This window comes from Bicyclus anynana, chromosome 5 (assembly GCF_947172395.1).
Source record: "Bicyclus anynana chromosome 5, ilBicAnyn1.1, whole genome shotgun sequence".
In the NCBI taxonomy this organism is placed as follows: Eukaryota; Metazoa; Arthropoda; class Insecta; order Lepidoptera; family Nymphalidae; genus Bicyclus; species Bicyclus anynana.
The window spans coordinates 8,516,636-8,535,519 of NC_069087.1; the positions used below are offsets into that span (position 1 = coordinate 8,516,636).

General features: G+C 34.6%; 3 protein-coding genes across 3 annotated transcripts; 2 read left to right on the forward strand and 1 right to left on the reverse strand.

Moving 5' to 3' along the window:
• Window positions 1-166: 166 nt before the first annotated feature.
• Window positions 167-2,306, forward strand: LOC112053863 (MOB kinase activator-like 4). The gene is made up of 4 exons (XM_024093452.2): window positions 167-420; window positions 532-695; window positions 1,015-1,224; window positions 1,600-2,306. The coding sequence occupies exons 1-4, from the start codon at window positions 364-366 to the stop codon at window positions 1,844-1,846; spliced, it is 678 nt and encodes a 225-aa protein (XP_023949220.1). The 5' UTR covers window positions 167-363; the 3' UTR covers window positions 1,847-2,306.
• Window positions 2,307-3,194: 888 nt separating this feature from the next.
• LOC112053874 (ribonuclease P protein subunit p25-like protein) lies at window positions 3,195-5,150 on the reverse strand. Its single transcript, XM_024093466.2, has 4 exons — window positions 4,957-5,150; window positions 4,601-4,785; window positions 3,398-3,517; window positions 3,195-3,324 (listed from the first exon to the last, which is right to left on the reverse strand). Exons 1-4 carry the CDS (start codon window positions 5,050-5,052, stop codon window positions 3,201-3,203), a joined length of 525 nt encoding a protein of 174 aa, XP_023949234.1. The 5' UTR covers window positions 5,053-5,150; the 3' UTR covers window positions 3,195-3,200.
• Window positions 5,151-7,865: 2,715 nt separating this feature from the next.
• On the forward strand, window positions 7,866-10,321 carry LOC112053867 (integrin beta pat-3). The gene is made up of 3 exons (XM_024093455.2): window positions 7,866-8,426; window positions 8,737-8,888; window positions 10,168-10,321. Exons 1-3 carry the CDS (start codon window positions 8,183-8,185, stop codon window positions 10,291-10,293), a joined length of 522 nt encoding a protein of 173 aa, XP_023949223.1. The 5' UTR covers window positions 7,866-8,182; the 3' UTR covers window positions 10,294-10,321.
• The last annotated feature ends 8,563 nt before the right edge of the window (window positions 10,322-18,884 follow it).

Consider the following 18,884-nt stretch of genomic DNA (forward strand, 5'->3'; position numbering starts at 1 on the left):
AAAAATACGTCTATCCTAGCATGACCTTTGATTTAAATTATCTATGGCTTACGTAGGAAGAGTATCTAGAGTATCTATGTGTTGTATCTGTGAAGAAGAATATTAAAAAAAAAATTGTCGTTGGGTTAAGTTTCTAGTCTATAGTGATCTGTGGTTAAGGGTTTGGTTTTTCTGTAGTTAAAATAAAAAATAGAAATATCTCTATTCTCTGTCAAATCGTGGACAATCTTTGCCTTTGTTGATATTGATCGGATTATTTTGTTTTTCAATAAAACTGTAGGAATCCTAATTTTTTTTATAACTGGCGGATTAGGGTGAAGTGCAAATCCACTGAGTGAAGTTGTGACTTCTGTAGCCTTAAAAATGGCTGATGGAGTTCAAGTCCTTCTTAGGCGTAATCGCCCTGGATCTAAGACAAAGGTAACAAAAATATAATTACAATAAAGAAAGCATTGTTTCTATATGAAATAGAAAGTAAAGAAAAATCTCTATTTGAACTAGTACATAAAGTATAAAAAATCATAATTACAGGATTTTTGTCGGTGGCCTGATGAGCCTTTTGAAGAAATGGACAGCACTTTAGCTGTTCAACAGTTTATTCAACAGACTATAAGACGTGATCCTGCAAACCTGGAAGCAATTCTGAAGATGCCTGAGGCTCAGGATGAAGGTGTATGGAAATATGAGCATTTGAGGTACTTATGTTACCAAAAATATATATAAAACATTATCAGTGGAGCCAAAATATAATATTGTTTATAAATATTTATTGTTTTATTTAGTAAAATATAAAATATTATTTTCTTTAAACCAATATGAAAAAAATTGTTTGACTTATTCTACTGGACTGGATGTTTGTTTTATTCTACTGGACCACTGTAAATATTTTTTAAAACCAAAATATCATTGTCAGGAGTAGTAGTAGTAATGATACATATTTTTATACTTTCACATAATTATATGTTTCATCTTTCATTTTACAGTTTGTATAAAATATTCTTTTGTGTTTTGCAGACAATTTTGTATGGAGTTGAATGGCTTAGCTGTAAGGTTACAAAGTGAATGTAAACCTGAGACATGCACTCAGATGACTGCCACAGAACAATGGATATTCCTATGTGCTGCACACAAAACACCAAAGGAATGCCCTGCTATTGATTATACCCGTCACACACTTGACGGAGCTGCCTGCTTATTGAACAGCAATAAATATTTTCCAAGCAGGTAAAATTTATGTTGCTTTTTGTTACACAAGTGAGATATGAGGCTCTGGGCCCCTTGTGGGTTTCACAGGATATTATTGAAACAAAACTATGTTTGTGGAAGGTATGATGTATTCTTATAAGAAATGAAATCCTAACATTTCAAAAGTGCTTGTAAACTAAGCATTGAAATGAATGAATTTTGAAATTTGAATTTGTTGCTGTCTTCATTACCATTGATCAGAACCCCTTCTCGGGTAAAGAACTCTGTCTTTACCTATTATATGGAAATATATAAAAATGATGCACATTTAATTTTATTCATTTTCTAATAAAACTAGATTATGTAGTGGTTACTAAAAAGACATTGTAATATCTATATAATGTTTTTTTCCAGAGTGAGTATAAAAGAATCTTCAGTGGCAAAGTTGGGATCAGTGTGTAGAAGAGTCTACCGCATCTTCTCTCATGCATATTTTCATCACCGGGCAATATTCGATTCTTTTGAGAAAGAGACACATTTGTGTAAAAGATTTACATATTTTGTGACTAAATACTCTATTATATCTAAGGAGATTTTAATACTGCCAAAGCTAGATGATGAAACTCCAATAACCCAACCAGTGGGTGAATCAGAAGCTTAAATCAGCAAATATTTTTTCCTATTTTAACTTAATACCAGTATTATGCTGTCTGAATTATTGTCCTTAGGACAATATTTTTATGAAACAACCTTGACATAATAATAAAGTTTTATGAAATTTTTACCTCACTTGATGAGGTTTTAAATATATTAAAAGTTCATAAAATCAACTTTGTGATTAAGTAGACTTTACTATTAAAAAGCTAACCTTGAAATGGTAACTAGTTTGTGGAATCTAATTAGGTTGGCAGAAACTTCCAGATGCTCACATGACACGGGTTTACATCCCTTGGCTTAGAATAATTTGCAAACAAAACCATGATAGCAAATTATTTTCTATTACTGTACAAGACAATACTTGTATAGAAATTCTGTCTTTTTTTCACATTTGTATACCCATTGTAATGAATGTTAGTTAAGTATAATTGAACTTCAATAAATGGTGTTCTTACACTACTAAATTTTGTTTTATTTGTAGTACAAGTATATCACTAACTGACACTGCATTATTACTTATATACTGTTGTGAATAGTAGCTTGTCATTGATAAGTACTTTTGTTACTTTGTAGGACAGAAAAACTGATTGATTCAAACATATGCTATTCTGGTAGACACAACCAATTTTAGGTAATTGTATGGTCACACAGTCATATGATTCTAAATCTATCCTAATATAAAATAATGAAGAAAGATTTCATTTCTTCAAATAGATTAGGGTCTAAACTACTGGGCTAAATTTAAAAATGGTTTCACACAATTCTTCACTATCTGTGACAAACATTTGCTATATTTTATCGCTGTATTTCCACAGGAACATATATATAGTTTATACTAATATTATGAAGAGGAAAGAGTTGTTTGTTTGTTTGCATTGTATAGGCTCTGAAACTACTGAATTGATTTGAAAAATTCTTTCGCTGTTGGGAAGATACACTATCCTTGAGTGCTATAAGCTATATTGTATTCCTATGGGAATGGGTACTTTGCAGGTGAAACCCTATTGTGTCTGCTAGTTTATAATAAAATATGCATTTACAATTTGAAATGTCAAATGACCGGTACAAAGGAAACAGTAACAGATGTTTAGTGGGGATGTGGAGTGTGTCACTGGTTTCAAAAACAAATACATTAGGAAGTATATATTGGTGTGAGTGTTTAGACTTGCCGAGGCAATTGCTGTCTGAAAAATACCCTTGTATTTATTGCAAAGTATGCAGGTTTTAAGAAATTAAACAAATTATAAATAAAGAAGTGCTTTCTTAGAATAATCTATCCATGTATGTATGTAGGTGTAGACAAAGAAATCCATGTATGTACAGTACTTTTTTGAAGTAAAAAAAAAAACAGATACTATTTATGTCTGTATTTGAGCTTTCTTTTGTTTAAATGGTTTTTTAATTTTGTTTGATTGTTGTTGTTGTTTAGAGTTGCTGGTTGATTCTTTCTCCCAAAACTTTTTCTTGACTGAACTTTGATACCTAAAACAAATGTTGGCATTATTTCTCAAATTTAATCATTCAAATTATTTTTTTACTTTTAAATATTTCTTACCCAAGCTGGTTTGTGTCTGATATCTCTTCAGTTGATAGTAGTATGTGAATTACTGGTATTTGTCTTTTTACAACAATAGTTTCAAGTCCATCCACTTTTGGCTCCCAATATTCTTCTACACTGCGAACAAATAATTTATACCTATTACATATACCTACGTTGGTCTTACTGTAATTGTTTTATAATTTAGAGTAGGTACCTTTCACTTAAATTCTATGTATATATGTATAATTATTAAATTATAACTTGCAAGTAAATGTTTAGAATCCACTGATATTACCTCATAATCTTTTCAACTGCTTTTATATAAAGATTAGTTATTAATTATGGTGAGCTACAAATGTATTTTTATTGTCATTAACTTTAGTAATATTTGAAGTGTGATATAGTGAGCAAAGACCATGTCTTCAGCATCCAACAGTTAGATCCCCACATGTAGAAATGTGTATGAGCATGGCTGATTTGAAATGAAAGGAGGTGTATCTAAAACAAGTATAATTTGTAAGTAAATCTGTATATTGTACATGAGTATTCACATTGGTGTAATAAAAAGTGCAGATACTGTCTTCTGAACTAGAAAATGACACACCCCAATGATGCCAGGTTGCATATATAGGGTGCTGGGGAGTATTTCCCAGAACTTCAAGGTGATGAGTCCACAAAATAGTAGCCGAACTGCATAACTAATATTTTTTAACTAAAAAATAAAAACTTTTAAGTTTCATACAAAGTAATTCAAATAATTCCAACTCCATGTAACACACACTTTTATGTATCCTTGCATTATAAAATTTCTAAGTTTAGCTATGTCATAAATTATAAGGATCCATATAAGGGACACATTTTAAGATCTATTTACAAATAAAATATTATTTACTTAAATATATTAATTTTAGGTAAAGAATACCCCAGAGTTACGGGAAATATTCCCCAGCACCCTGTTTACACATGCACACAGTTGCACATATGAAGGCAGATTGCCATTTATTTCCTATAACTCCCAATACTATAGCACTTGACAGTCACACATAGATGCTTGGTGCTGATACATTATAACGTTTCAGTTGTTTGAGTGATCTACTATCAGCTTATTTTATAAGTCTTATGTCTATTCATCAGCTATTTTAGTACACATTACACAAGCTACACTTCCTATGAGACTGTCGCAATGTGCACGTTGTCTATATATATTTATTAAATTACCTTTTATAAATTAATTTTGTCACTTGATGTTGTATATTATACTGTCTCTTTATAATCTCGGCACAGGAAATGGCCTTGGGTATACCAGCACCAGCTCCACTCCAAACTACTGCAGTTGCTGCTTTATCTTGTAGTATTCCCGAAACATGATTTAGTAAATTATTCATCTTGCTACCACCTTTAACCTAAAAATATATTTATTTTTAGGTATGGTTAAAAGTATAACTAAAAAAAGGAAGAACCAAAATTATTTAGTAACTTACATAGACAAATATGTCTGGAAATAAGTAATCAAATATTCAATTACATTTACTTTACTTTTAGCTTTTTAATCAATGCATAAAATAAGAACTTACTTGCATCCAAAGGAAATTTTCGGGAATATTAGGTATAGGTATTTTACTTCTCTCCAATTCTTCTTCAACATTTTTGCCTTTGAAATAATTTTCCATTTGGAATTTTTTATTTATAAATCTTACCTTTTACGAAATTATTTCAAACAAACAAAACAAGGTTCAATTCAAAATCAAAAATTAAAATGTCAACTGTCATCTGTCAGTGTCAAGTCAATCAAAAAAAAAAATGAATGACAGTAGAAGTAGAACGGAGAGCAGTGTTGCCAGAAGGTTACTTTTGTAACCTTTTAGGTGATTTTTTGACTGCATTGGTAACTTTTAGGTTACATTAATAAAAAGGTTACTTTTACGTGATATTTCGGAATTTTTAGAATTAACTTACAATTTCGTATATCTAAAACAGAACCGTCGTTAAATCAAGAAATGCGGACAAATGCTCAAGAACTCATCGATGTTTCTGTGTCAATCTCGCTATAAATGAAGACGTTACAATTGACGTTGCGAAATAAGCAAGTTGCAGTCACATTGAATTTCTTAAAAAAATCAAGTATGAATTTAAGAAATTAACGTCTAATAATATTCTATTTACGAGTAAAATCTCCTTCGGTTTGTAGTAATTTAGTACTTGGCTATTATTCTTAACAGACAGATATTAAAAAAAAAAAAAACAAAATTACTTTAGCCCCCAGAGGCTGAAATGGTGGTTTAGCCATGCTGTGGAACGCAAAAAGCAAGAGTAGTAGTAGGCAAAAGGTTACTTTTTACACAAAAAGGTTACTTTTTTTAATATTTTAGGCAACTTCTCATAAGATCCAACTGGCAACACTGACGGAGAGGTTCAAATGGGTTGAACTTCGAGTCCTAGCACATATAGACAGAGGATAAATAGAAAAGAAAAGTAAAAAAATATTACTTGATAATTTTATTAGACATTTTATTGCATTTTATTGGGTCAGAAAAACAATGACAATGAATATTTCTGAAATCTGAATCTCAATGTCTCGTTTCTTTACTTTAGATTTCACTTATAACTCGTACCTACACTTTTGTCCATCGCCCTCTTTGAGAATATTTCTTCGTCCGAAGAACCCAATTTCTTAGTCTATGAAAGAGTACATTAATAAACTCGTTTATATAAATAGGTAGTGTTTGTTTACATACATTCACATATCGGTACGCAGGTATTGTCAGGGTTCTCTTGCTGAGATCCAAGTCTCAGAAGAGACGCCCTCCGATAGTCGCTCCGTTCATGTCTTTTGCTTCTTCTTCTTTAGACGATGTTTGTGCGCTCGTTCAAAGCCCCGATGACACAAATATTGAAAAATATTAATACCTATAAAAATATAATAATATATAATACAATATGTATGTATCCAAATGTAAGCGTTTCTCTCGAGTTTACTTCTAATTAATTATATAAATTTTAACACGCTTTATTTTAGATGTATTCGTTTCTAGCGTACATTATTTGAATCAGCCTACTTCTGTCCTATACATACCTTGAACTTTAAACGCCCACATAGTTGTCTCTCAATCACGTTGAGAACCTATGCTTTACACCAAGGCCCGAGTCTCGCAGGAGACACCCAAAGTGATTCGTTCTTATCCTTGCCTTTAGGCTAAATTCTGATTTCTGGCAGAGACACTGCGAAATCCTTATTACAGCAAATATAACAGAACTCTTTAATTTTGCTGGTAGGTAAAGCTGCATGGCCGAAGCCTCCCGGCCTTGTTACCACCAAGGAACATATTACCACCCTACCGGCAAAGACGTACCTACTAGTGATGTAGCGTTCCGTACATATGTTTTCTGTGTTTCCGATACGATTTCGTGTAGAAACCGAAATGGGTGTGGATTTTCATCCTACGCCTAACAGTAACATGTTAGCCCGCTTCGATCTTATTGCATCATCACACATACCAACAAGTAAAGAGTAACAAAAAAATATTAATTTTTCTCGAAAGTAGGCAGGTTTATGTAGGACTAGTGGACGCCCGCGACTTCGTCCGCGTGAAAGTCGTTGTAAACTTTCAACTATCCTACCCTACCCTATCTCAACCCTACCCCTACCCTACACTACCCCTACCCTACCATACCCTACCCCTACCCCACTCATGAAGGCTGCACTTCTTTATTTATTTCCACCCCCCTCCCCCCCCGGGAGTCGCGTCGACCATGAATTAGTATTCACGCGCGATGGCTTAGCGTATTTCTTATATAACTTTGGTGTTTCTTTACCGATTTTTATGATTCTTTTTTTATTGAATAGGTAATAATGTTAACTTTTTTAGTTAGGGATGAGTGATGAGTGTTATAAACATAAGAGTTGACAAATATAATTAGAAAGCTCCGAACTGCTAAGCTATCGGGAGTTACACGTGTTATTGTGAGTCAACCATAAAAGATAGACATATATATGCTGTTGTGTTTTTATAGATAATTTTAAGGAGAACATTTCCATCATACATGATTTCTATGTAGCTTTAACCATTAAGGCTGTACACGCGACGAAAGCTTAAAAAATTGAGTAACGTCTCCCGTTTTCTCAACATTTCTCTTCACTGCTCTGCTGCTATTGATCGTAGCGTAATGAAATGTATACTATAACCTGCCCAGGAGTATGTAGAATAATTGTACCAAGTTTCATTAAAATCCGTCCAGTAGTTTTTGTTTCTATAAAGAACATACAGACAGACAGACAGACAGACAGACAGACAGACAGACAGACAGACAGACAGACAGACAGACAGACAGACAGACAGACAGACAGACAGACAGACAAAAATTTTACTGATTGCATTTTTGGCATCAGTATCGATCACTAATCACCCCCTGATAGTTATTTTGGAAATATATTTCATGTACAGAATTGACCTCTCTACAGATTTATTATAAGTATAGATAAGTTTCATAATCATAATTATAGTCAATGTGTGCAAACACTCTACCTACACTCTACCTACTCTGCAGGATGTCACGCCGCGGATGCCGCGGATATCAAATAATTTTAATAAAATACCTACGCGTATAAACGGCAATCCACATTCGATCAAATCCCGTTTGCGTAATTACCTACATAGATTCGACCAAAGGTTATCAATCGAGATATAACGGCATAAACACCTAATTAAGTCATGGCTAAGCAGTTATCAAGTAAAACGTACCAAGTGCCGTAGTACGACGGTTTATTTATATTAATTTTTATTAATTATAAAATATATTTCAATGGGTAATTATAATAGAGTTGGTTTTTATCTCTGCATCTCTATTTACATCCTTGCAGTTTCAGCGAGACACGGAGATATATATAATTTAGACGAATCATGGATTTGTAATATCAAGAGATCCTGTGTAGACTGTCTTCGGTTATCTCAGTGCTCGTGGTGCCGTTCGGAGAATAAATGTTTCTCGGAAAAATTGTCGATATATAACTGCAAAGAAGATAAAGTGCAACACGTTAATTATGGATGTGAGTGCAAAACCTAATATACTCGTAGATTGTAGTTCATATTAAGTCGCAGACTAGGCAATGGTAGAAGGCTTTGAATAAGTAAGTACCTAGGTAGGTTCAAAGTAACGTAATATTTTTGTTGATTTTCACTTTATCAAATTGCCATTCAATAGTTCACAGAATAAATACACAGGATTTCAGTTACAGTTCGATTTAAACAAATCCTATGGAGAAAAAACTGAAGTTACCCTTGTTAGTTTGGGTGTTCCGGTAGGCACATAACCAATTTATTTATTTAAGAAATTGAATGAAAATTCAACTATTTCAGTGAGTTTGGAAGAAAACGCTAAGTGCGCATGTGATCCAGAAAATGCCGAACAAAACTGCCGGCACCCGGATGTGACGGACGTCATTTGTTCTGGACGTGGAATATGCATCTGCGGTAGATGCTCTTGCAATATGATGCCAGATCCGAGCAAGGTATTACACATCACCACATACTGGCATTATTTCTAAGTGTCAGAGCACACCATATCAACTCGGAAAGGAATCGGCATCGTATCAACTCGAGCCGTCCAGTATTCTTTGAATGAAACTCTTTACTGCTGAACACTGCTATGGCTATGATAGCCATCTCGCATGAACCGGGAAATAACCGTGTTTCAACCCCGTATTCAAACTGGTTAAATTAGCGCCAGCGAGCCGCAAACGCAGCGTGCGTCGCCCAGTGTGCCTAGTGGGAGTTTTCAATATTTTCATACTGTTACTATCACGTTGACGTAAACTCAAATTTTTATGCAATTGAAACAGTTGTGCAGTAGTGCCACTAGATGGCGCTGTTTCAATTCCTTAGAAATTCGCGTTTACGTTACGTGACAGTAACAGTATCATACTGCCACTAGTCCCTCTGTTAGCGACTTGACGGTGAGGCAATACAGTGACGATCGCTTTCCGAGTTTATATGTGTGTTATAGTCTGGCAAATTCGTTGACGACACTCCCTTGATATGCGGGTGACGAGGGGAAAGACTGCGCGGGTGTGAAATCGTGCGTGCGGGGACGTGAGGTGCGTCAGTCGTGGGTTTTTCATTCATCGATACACGCCTCCCGGCCCGCTCCCGCATCTGGAGTGTTACGAACGAAGTTGCCAAGCTATAGTTAGTATTATTACCCTAAAGCACTTGCAACTTGCATGCACTTAGGTATATTACTAAGAGGTCTTAGAGCAGATACCCCAGTCAGATTATATTTTAACCGACTTCGTTGAAGGAGAAGATTCTCAATTCGGTTGTGGCTTTCATTAAGAATTTATAATTACCTCAGACCTCAAGAGATCACTTAAATACGTACTGTCAAAGATTTATATCCAGTTCCATAATGAATGAATTAATGAAATGTACTTTATTGTACACCAAAAAGAATAATAGCAATAAAAACTGGCGGCCTTATCGCTAATGAGCGATCTCTTCCAGACAACCAATCGAAAAAGAGAAAATAAGTACAAAGAATACGATTTATGGAAGGAATATGAATTCCATACATTGTAGAAACTAGAAAACTTTCAGAAGACTAGCTATTTCGTAATTTTTTAGAAGCTAGAACTTATTTTAGTTTATTGGTTAGTTAGTGAGTACGGTAGTTTGTACGAAGGTGCTATTGATATCCGGTTTCAAAGTTTAATTTTTATATACCTATTATAGTTATTTTTTAATGTATTACATAAATTGGTCTTAGTATATTCAACGTAACTTTTGTTTCAGACAATCATGGGGGAATATTGTGAATACGACAACTATTCGTGCAACGACACTAAATGCAATGAAGGCCCTTACAACATCTACGAATTACAGACTAACGAAGAAAACATAAAACATAACGGTGATTAAACGGCTAATAAACTGTTATGAGAAATAATTTCTACTTTAGTTTTTAAGATTACATAGTATAATAATCACTCGTTATAAGGGAAAATTATTAAAAAAAAATTATTATAAAAGTATCTTTGTTATGTAAAAGTATCTCTGGTATGTTTCTATACCAATGATAGAATTATGTATTAAATATATTCCTATACATAATTATATGTACTTAGGTAAGTACTTTAATGATATACATGGTAGGTACATGGTACATGGTATACTCGGTGTTACTTTAATTATTCTTTAATTTAATTAATTAATTATTATTATTTAATTTTACACTTATTCTTTAAATTAGAGTCTAAATGCATACTATCAGAACCAGAAGGTTACGGAATCGTACAAAAAAAAATATTTTTAATTTTTTATCACCAAGAGTGATTATGTAGACACAAAAAATAAAATGCAAGAAATAGGTCTATCATTTGAAAATACTATATCATCGACAAAATTTAAATCCATGATATCGCTGCTGCGGCATATTTCTTTGATGGAGACTTATTTATAGGAGCCCCAATTAAAATATATATGAGCGGCGTGTCTGCTGCGGATAGCTGATCGGGCTCAAGTACTGTCTGTTATCGTTACGCGAAATTAGATTTCAACGAGTTCGTCTTCTTTCTCGAAAGATTTCTTCGCCTTCGCCTTTTATATCGCGGTATTTCTCGAACATCGTACTGCCTACGTAGCCTTTAGCAGAATTCAATGCTTTTTCTGTTCAGGCTAACATTATCCATTAGAAAGAAATAAGGTCTGATGCCTTGTTTTGGCTTGCGACCCATCCACGAAGCTAATTGATTGGCGTTTGGGTGGTCATGATTATGCAGGGGAGTATATGAGAAATTATTATGACTGTAGTCGTATTTTTCCGTGTTTTATTTTAGGCTAGCGGACGCCCGCGAGTCAACTTTCGCGGTTCCAACAACTACAAATTCCGCGGGAACCATGGATTTTTTCGAGATGGAAAGTAATATGTGAGCCTATGTGTTAATTCAGGGTAGATTTTATCTCTATTCTTAATTTCAGCCAAATCGGTTCTGCAGCTGCTTGCTATGACGTAAAGGAGTACCTAACAAACATTAACTTTCGCCTATATTAGTGTGACTGTACCTTTATGTATTATCAGTACCTACCCACTATTATAATAAGTACTTACAATACAAAAATAACAAGAAATAACAAGCAATGACAAGATACGAAAAACGAACATTTTATTGAGGATTACTAATTTGTTATATGGGTTATCAACATCGCAAACGACTTTGCAGCACCAAGAATAAGTTAACACGTCTGTGATACGATCTGAAAAAAATTATTTATCTATTAGAGAAGTTTTCTTTTTACATATACAATACGTATACCTACTCCACTAGACTAATTTCAACATAATATACAAGACCTTTTACAGCGAGACTACAACTATTATAATGTTTTTTTTTGTTTTGAATTCAAATAAATAGAGCTCAAGAAAAAGCTACGAAATACCTAGTACCTATTAGACATGCTCATCAAAAATGAAGAACACAAAAGATACATTACGAAACTAAAAGTATACGAAGTTATTCAAGTAAAAAAGTGCAGATAGCCAGCGGCTCCACTTTCAGAACAGCTAGTGACCTAAAAAGATTTTAAAAAGAATTTCACACTTGTGAAAAGGGAAACGTCGTTGAAATTTCATTTTTTACCAGCTCATTGTAATAGACTTCGATAAAAGTATTGAAAGGTACCTTTTGGCTTAAATGTATGCACTTCGAGGGTTTGTTTTCAAAGTCGTCCACGTGGAAACTCCTGTTACGAGTATAAAAATAGGAGGGCATAAGTATAGGTTCGAATCCGGTCGGGACATGCACCTCTAACTTTTCAGTTGTGTGCATTTTAAGAAATTAAATATCACGATATCACGTGTCTCAAAGGTGAAGGAAAACATCGTGAGGAAACTTGCAAACCTGAGAATTTTCTTAAATATCTAGGAGCGTGAAGTCTGCCAATCCTTATATGCCCAGCGTGGTGGACTAATGCCTAACCCCTCTTATCCTGATATGCGATAGGCGAATATGGGTTGTTAATGATGATAGGTAGTAGGTACCTACATATTTTATTAAACTTCCTCTTCTAGAATTCTATTTGAATGACGAAAACTGCATTAAAATCCTCTGTGTAGGTATGTACTCGTAGGTATACTTTCTAAGTCTAGTAAAAAAAATAATAACAGCTAACTTGAAAAAAATAAAGGTACCTAGGTACGTACTTAGCAATTGTTTTGTGAAGCATTTAGGCATGATCGCGTAGTAGGGTTGGAGGAACGCCGAGAAGTCGCCTCGACGGAACGCGCATTCCGTCGCCGTTTGGAATACCAATGCCATATTATTATGTGTGATCCCCTCCATTCATTCCATTATTGTGCCCCATTCTATCTATATAATATAGGCCAGACCCAATGACATCTTATTCTTGGACTCATATGATTCTCAAGTCACGTCTTCATTATTGAGTCGGTTAGATGTCCACATTCTCTTCCAATATGTTTTGCAGAAGAGTTGTCTTACTTAATGTACGAGTTGTTGAACTAGTACTCAATGTACGAATAAGTAGGTATTGTATTCGCCGTTCCCGGAGAATAAAATTGTAATTGCAAAAAGCTATTTTTTCAGGAAAAATAATAAACCGAAATTTGGCGATTGTCGACAAAGTAATAGACTTAGATAAAAGTGAGAAAGCTTGAATGAAAGCTAATTTTTGTAGTTTTTGTTAAGCCTAATTGACAAAAGCCTAGATATAGTATAAAGCCATAAATTAAAAAATGAAATGTGACCCAAAATAAATGATCATTGTATTTTCAATTTCAAATTTATTCGCCTTACAGTCTAACGGGAAACTAATATTGTACTCTGCACTTATCGTTTTTATCTTAATAAAACGGCAAGTGCAAGCGATGAAGAATTACGTGCACCGGACCGTGCGGTGACCCGAAGATTTTGAACGAGAATAAAATGGTAACTGATTTTATCACAATCGAGTCTTAAATTTTGAGTACCGGAAGACAATTGCATGGCTGTTTACCGTACTAAGAAGTAGGAATACATTATGCCAATATTATATTACCATTTTATTCTCATACCTTTATGCTAGTGACTATATCTTGGAATAAAATTGTAATATATTGTAATCTTGTTGATAACTGCATAAAAATCACAAAAAAAATTGAGCAGATGTGTTAATAGAATCCCAAAAATGAAATAATAGTAAAACACGTGTAATGGCAGTTACCATTTTATTCTCCGGGAACGGCGATATATAAAACTGAAAAGTTTGTTTGGTTGGACGCTTTAATCTCAGGAGCTGCTGGTCCGACTTGAAAAATTCTTTCAGTGTTCTATTGAAGCTGGCAAACTTAAGGTAGTTTATGATTCTTTTAGGTATCTACTCTCAGGCCTAGTTGTTCTTTAGTATTTTAGTCGAGTACGAACGATTTTTGGGCGGAAAATCCAAATATCATTCCTACTTAAATAAAATACTAAAGAAGTCCAAACTAGGCCTAACGGTCATTAACAGATGTTCCGAGAAAGAGAGTAGAAATATAAATTTTTATCACTAACCTCTAATAAAAGCTCTAATTAGCTTATGACACAGGGTGTGTAACTGTACCTACTAACTTCGTGAACTCATGGTTGTAGAATTGTTATTTTTTTTTCGAGAGTCGACATACGAGTAAATACATTCGTATTCTATATTCATGTTGGGTTACTTGTTGCTTGCCACTGGCGTTCAAGGTGCTGATTAACTCTATAAAACAATTTATAAGACGCTCCTTCCTAATTAGATTGAACGCTACACGACTACGAGTTTCGCTACTTCGCTACGAGTAGTAGGTATACCTAGGTTTAGGCATAGCTTCCTGTGAAATTATTAAACGCAAATTGACTTACCTACGGTTTCATTAGAACTATGTAAGGAAGTACCTCTAGTCAAAAGTATACTGTGCTCTAGTCTAGTCTCTACTTTTGTAACAATACACAATGGTGTGTATCAAAAGCTATGTACCGATTATCATGAGTTTTCACAGTTTATACAGGATGTTGGGGAGTATTTCCCATAACTCTGGGGTTATATTTTTTAACGAAAATTAATTTAAAATGTTCAAGGAATATTGTGTTCTAAAATTAGAAATATTTTCGGGGTAAATAACATTTCTATTGTAAATAAATCATAAATCCCATAGACGCATCGTTATAGGTATATATAACTTAGGTAAGTTATACGTATTTAAAAATGCAAGGATAGTAGATAAATCTATCAATCAATCATTAGAATCGACCACTTGAAATGGCGTTGGACGGAACACATGTTGCGCTGCACGACCGATAAATGGAGCAAGCAGGTGACACTACCAGAAGCAAGGAAGAGACAGTACCAGACAACGTGGACGTCCAATAAGAAGGTGGGAGGACGACATCCGCCTAACCCTGGGGCCACGCTGGACCAGAGTTGCGGCTGACAGGGTGCAGTGGAAGCAGCTGGAGGAGGCCTATGTCAGAAGACACTTTGAACAGCGGGACATAATATAATCAATCAAATCAAACACAGCACTCATGTAACCAAAAGCTGTTCAAAATAAAAGTCTATTTTATTTTATTTATTTTATAGTAGATAAAGGTGTGTGTTACATGGATAGTTGGAATCATTTGAATTACTTTGTATGACAACATAAAAAGATTTTATTTTTTAGTTAAAAATGATTAATTATGCAGTTCAGCTCCTATAAGTGAACTCGTGAACACCTTGAAGTTATGGGAAATACTCCCGAGCATCCTGTATAAATAAGATAGGTATAGATTAAACTTGAAGTAGGGACTTTCATAATTGAGATCGTTTCTACGCACAAAAAGTTATCCGCAAAACCAAATTCCCCGCAGATGAACAAGTGATTAATAAAAAAAAAACGATTGCAAGAAAGAGTTGGAAAAGTGTTCGAAATTTAATTTAGTACCACCACTTCAAAGAAATGCCATCTATCTATAAATATATCTATCGACGCGATCACAATAAGCCATCAGCAGCAGATGCCGCTTCATATTGAATTCTTAATTGATTCTTCACATCATCGCGCCTTTTATTTCCTTTTTCCTGTTTAACCACCATGAAAAATACGTACTAACTTACCTCCATTAATATAAATTAAAAAAAAACAAACAATGCTGTGGTTATTCTTTACTATAGAAGCCAAAACTGCCTCATTTCTCCTGTGGTTAGCTATAGGCCAACAAAAAAATATGTTATTGGGATTCTTCATACAAGAAAAATCTTACGGTGTTGGTACACTCCCGTGCCTCGGAGAGCCCGTAAAGCCGCCGAACTTTCACCGGTCGTGTCGGTCTGCCGTCCCATCGGACGAGGGAAAAGGGAGTGCACCTGTGCTTGCGCACACACTTGTGCGTGCACATATTTCTTGCTGTTTAAGGTTAATCGTTAAGATTGGCCGCCGTAGCCGAAAAAAGATGAAAAAAATTCGGTCGGGAGCATCTTATTATGATAGAAGCCGAATCTTCTCAACAGAACCTGCCTTCCAAACCGTTGATAGGGGACACGGCAGGGAAAGAAAAATCTTTCAGAAAAATCTGCAAAGTGCTTGTAAGCTAAACCTACTAGAAATAAATGAATTTAAAATTTGAATATTCCTGCTTCTGTAAGATCCATACAAAATGACCGAATTATAGATTTTTTTTTGTTTTAGATTATTCTTTATTTCAAATCCAATCAAAATGTATCATCCATGTAATACATACATAGTTCGAAGAACCAATGAACTTTGGGGTCCCGAACTGCAGCGCAGCTGTGTTGGTTGACACTCCGTACTACGTCGACTGATGACCTCCAACGAGTTGAAGTCTGCGGGGTAGATACTGTAGGATAGAGGCTTGATGGTTTACAGGGACGGGGCTTCCTCGATATAAGAAAGGGATTAGAGCGTTAGAAGATGTAGATCCACCATGCTATATGCTATAGGTAGGTAGGTAATGCGGTTTGGCGGATTTAGGCTAATAATGTTAAATTTTGTAACGATCACTAACAACGGGGACCAAAGGCTTAACGTGCTCTACGAGGCATGGTATTGTAACACCACTAATATTGGCTAAACAGCTTTCGAATTATACCACAAAAGATATTGTCTTTCATCTAATAATGTAAGGGAACTAAATCTTGGTGTGAGTATATACTTACTTTCTTCATTAAGCTAAGGGAAAAGGTTAACACACGCCAAAGTGTTTTCCGTTACAAGCGGCTAACATTAACAACTTATACAGCGTGTATAAAAATCGCTTCAGCGTTACAAGTATCAGTTATGTGGTTTTTGCCTAGAAAAAAAAACCAACCAAATTTATAAACATAAAACGGACCAACTAAACTAGAAAGCGCTAAATAAATCTTATTATGTTCTACCTGCTGATCAGTTTGAAGGCGGTACTAACCCGATGATGTAGGTATTACTTCAATAAACACCACGAATACCATAAATCAGTCCACTCGGTGGACTGACGATATTAAAAATGTCGCAGCCGCTGTTCAAAGATGGCACAGTGAACACGACCTTTATATTGTGTGTCCATCAGCTGATATAATGGCGATGATGATCACGTCACGGAATTATATTAAATTGACCACCATTTGCCAAGAATCTAATAAAACAATCATCATCAGTGTAATACAAAAATCAATTGTTGCTAGAATGGAACAATATACATAATAATATTCAGTACGGCTTAATATAGTCTACTTTATTGACGCACAAGAAAATCAGTTATATAATATATCATATATTATTGATATAATTAATTAATAATTTAAGTAGCCAAACATTTTGGGTGATCTATGATTTGGGTGGTATAAACGAAATTATAATATTAACTAAATTATGTTTGCATTGTCGTAACATGCTGTATAAAATCGTTAACGTAATCGTTCGTGTTAGTGTTGACACGTTAGTTAGCACTTTTTCTTTTATTAAGCAAATAAAAATTATCCATTTATCTACGAGTGGACAGGACTAATCGTGAAAAGTTTCAAACAACTTCTTACGATCATTTCGCATAACTGTTGGATCAAGGGCCGGGATACAGAATCTTGAAACGGTGCACATTGTAAGGAGAATCTCCTCTCTGGAGTCTGGAGCCCTGACCATCAGTTACAGGGGTCTTCAAGCTCCATAACGGCACAAACTACCCAATTACAGATTGCTACTACTCAAATAAGGAAGATCGTAAATCCTAACATTTCGTAGCTCCGTCTAAGAGTCGAACCCAAGGTTCTTGATCCGTAGCCGATTGGGCTAACCACTTCATTATTTGATGTAAAAATGGCAGATATTGCTTCGAAAGAAAACAAAGTCTTTAATAAAGTAGCTATTCTAGCTATCCAGTCCTGGATTAGCCTATAAGCTTTTTAAACAATTGCTAAGGGTATACGGTTAAGGGAACAGAGACGACCGAGAAAATATCAAACTCACGAAAATTTAGGCAAGATTAAAATATGCGTGATTTTTTATTAATTCTTCATAGTTAAGGATACATAGATCTATAGGGGAAGATTACTTAGGTCATCAAGTTTCCTTAATCCGGCATTGAGCAAACGTACTGCGGTATATCTTAATCTTAAAGCTTTACAATGGTTGCAATATCCAAATGTAAGCGTAGACTATTTTATGAAGTACCTCCAAAATTTGCCTATTCAAATTTGAGAGCGACCATGTTTCCTTAAAATTCCGCACTTACCTGTTGAAGTAGAGAATTACTCGTTAATGAATCTTCATTGTCAAGTCAAAAAGGACGAATTAGAATATTCATTTCTCTGCATTCTAAATAGCGATTTTGGTTTTAGTGGATAAAATTTACCTTACTCGTATTATATTTTAGGGCTTTTTAACTAGGAAAGTTTACATGTAGAACCTCCTTTTTGGAATTCGGTTAAATAAGCAATTTTTTAGTCATATAAGATCACTATTTTGTACGCCGCTCAACTCTCTGCCAATACCTAGTTCTTAGAAACGGTGAAGGTATTGCCCGGTGACAAGAACATGCATAAAAAGGACTTCTATTGTTTTTTGGGCCATTGGTCAGTCTATGCTGCTTCGAATCTTGAGGTCCTGTATTCGAGTCCTGGATCAAACTATCCTTTCTTTTAAGACATGTCCATTAAATGAACTCTGCTGAGTTGGTGTTGTGGTGGATGTTAATGGTGCTTGATAAACACTTGGGCCCCGCTCCGTAATAAACCCTTTTTAACCGACTTCCTAAACGGAGGAGGTTCCATGTTTGGCTGTATGTATGTTTTTTTATGTATGTCCAGCGATATTTCTAATTTTAAAAATTATTATTTTCTTTGGAAGGATCTTAGAATAATTAAAAAATTTTAGAAAGTATTCTGAGGGAAGGATGGTCCATTTTCTACATGTCAGGATCTGACGATGGCTTCCTGGAGAAATCGAGGGGAACTTTCGAAAATCGTAGAGATGATTAGTGTGTTTGTTAAGTTTTTATAAAGCTCAGTTTGAGTGCTTTTAGTTT

Coding starts and splice junctions, on each gene's coding strand:
- LOC112053874 (XM_024093466.2), bottom strand. CDS start 5,052: ATGGAAAATTATTTCAAAGGCAAAAATGTTGAAGAAGAATTGGAGAGA. Junction 4,786..4,956: donor AAAATTTCCTTTGGATGCAA/GTAAGTTCTTAT, acceptor ATATATTTTTAG/GTTAAAGGTGGTAGCAAGAT. Junction 3,325..3,397: donor TCAGACACAAACCAGCTTGG/GTAAGAAATATT, acceptor CATTTGTTTTAG/GTATCAAAGTTCAGTCAAGA.
- LOC112053863 (XM_024093452.2), top strand. CDS start 364: ATGGCTGATGGAGTTCAAGTCCTTCTTAGGCGTAATCGCCCTGGATCT. Junction 421..531: donor GCCCTGGATCTAAGACAAAG/GTAACAAAAATA, acceptor TCATAATTACAG/GATTTTTGTCGGTGGCCTGA. Junction 1,225..1,599: donor AATAAATATTTTCCAAGCAG/GTAAAATTTATG, acceptor GTTTTTTTCCAG/AGTGAGTATAAAAGAATCTT.
- LOC112053867 (XM_024093455.2), top strand. CDS start 8,183: ATGGGTAATTATAATAGAGTTGGTTTTTATCTCTGCATCTCTATTTAC. Junction 8,427..8,736: donor GCAACACGTTAATTATGGAT/GTGAGTGCAAAA, acceptor CAACTATTTCAG/TGAGTTTGGAAGAAAACGCT. Junction 8,889..10,167: donor TGATGCCAGATCCGAGCAAG/GTATTACACATC, acceptor CTTTTGTTTCAG/ACAATCATGGGGGAATATTG.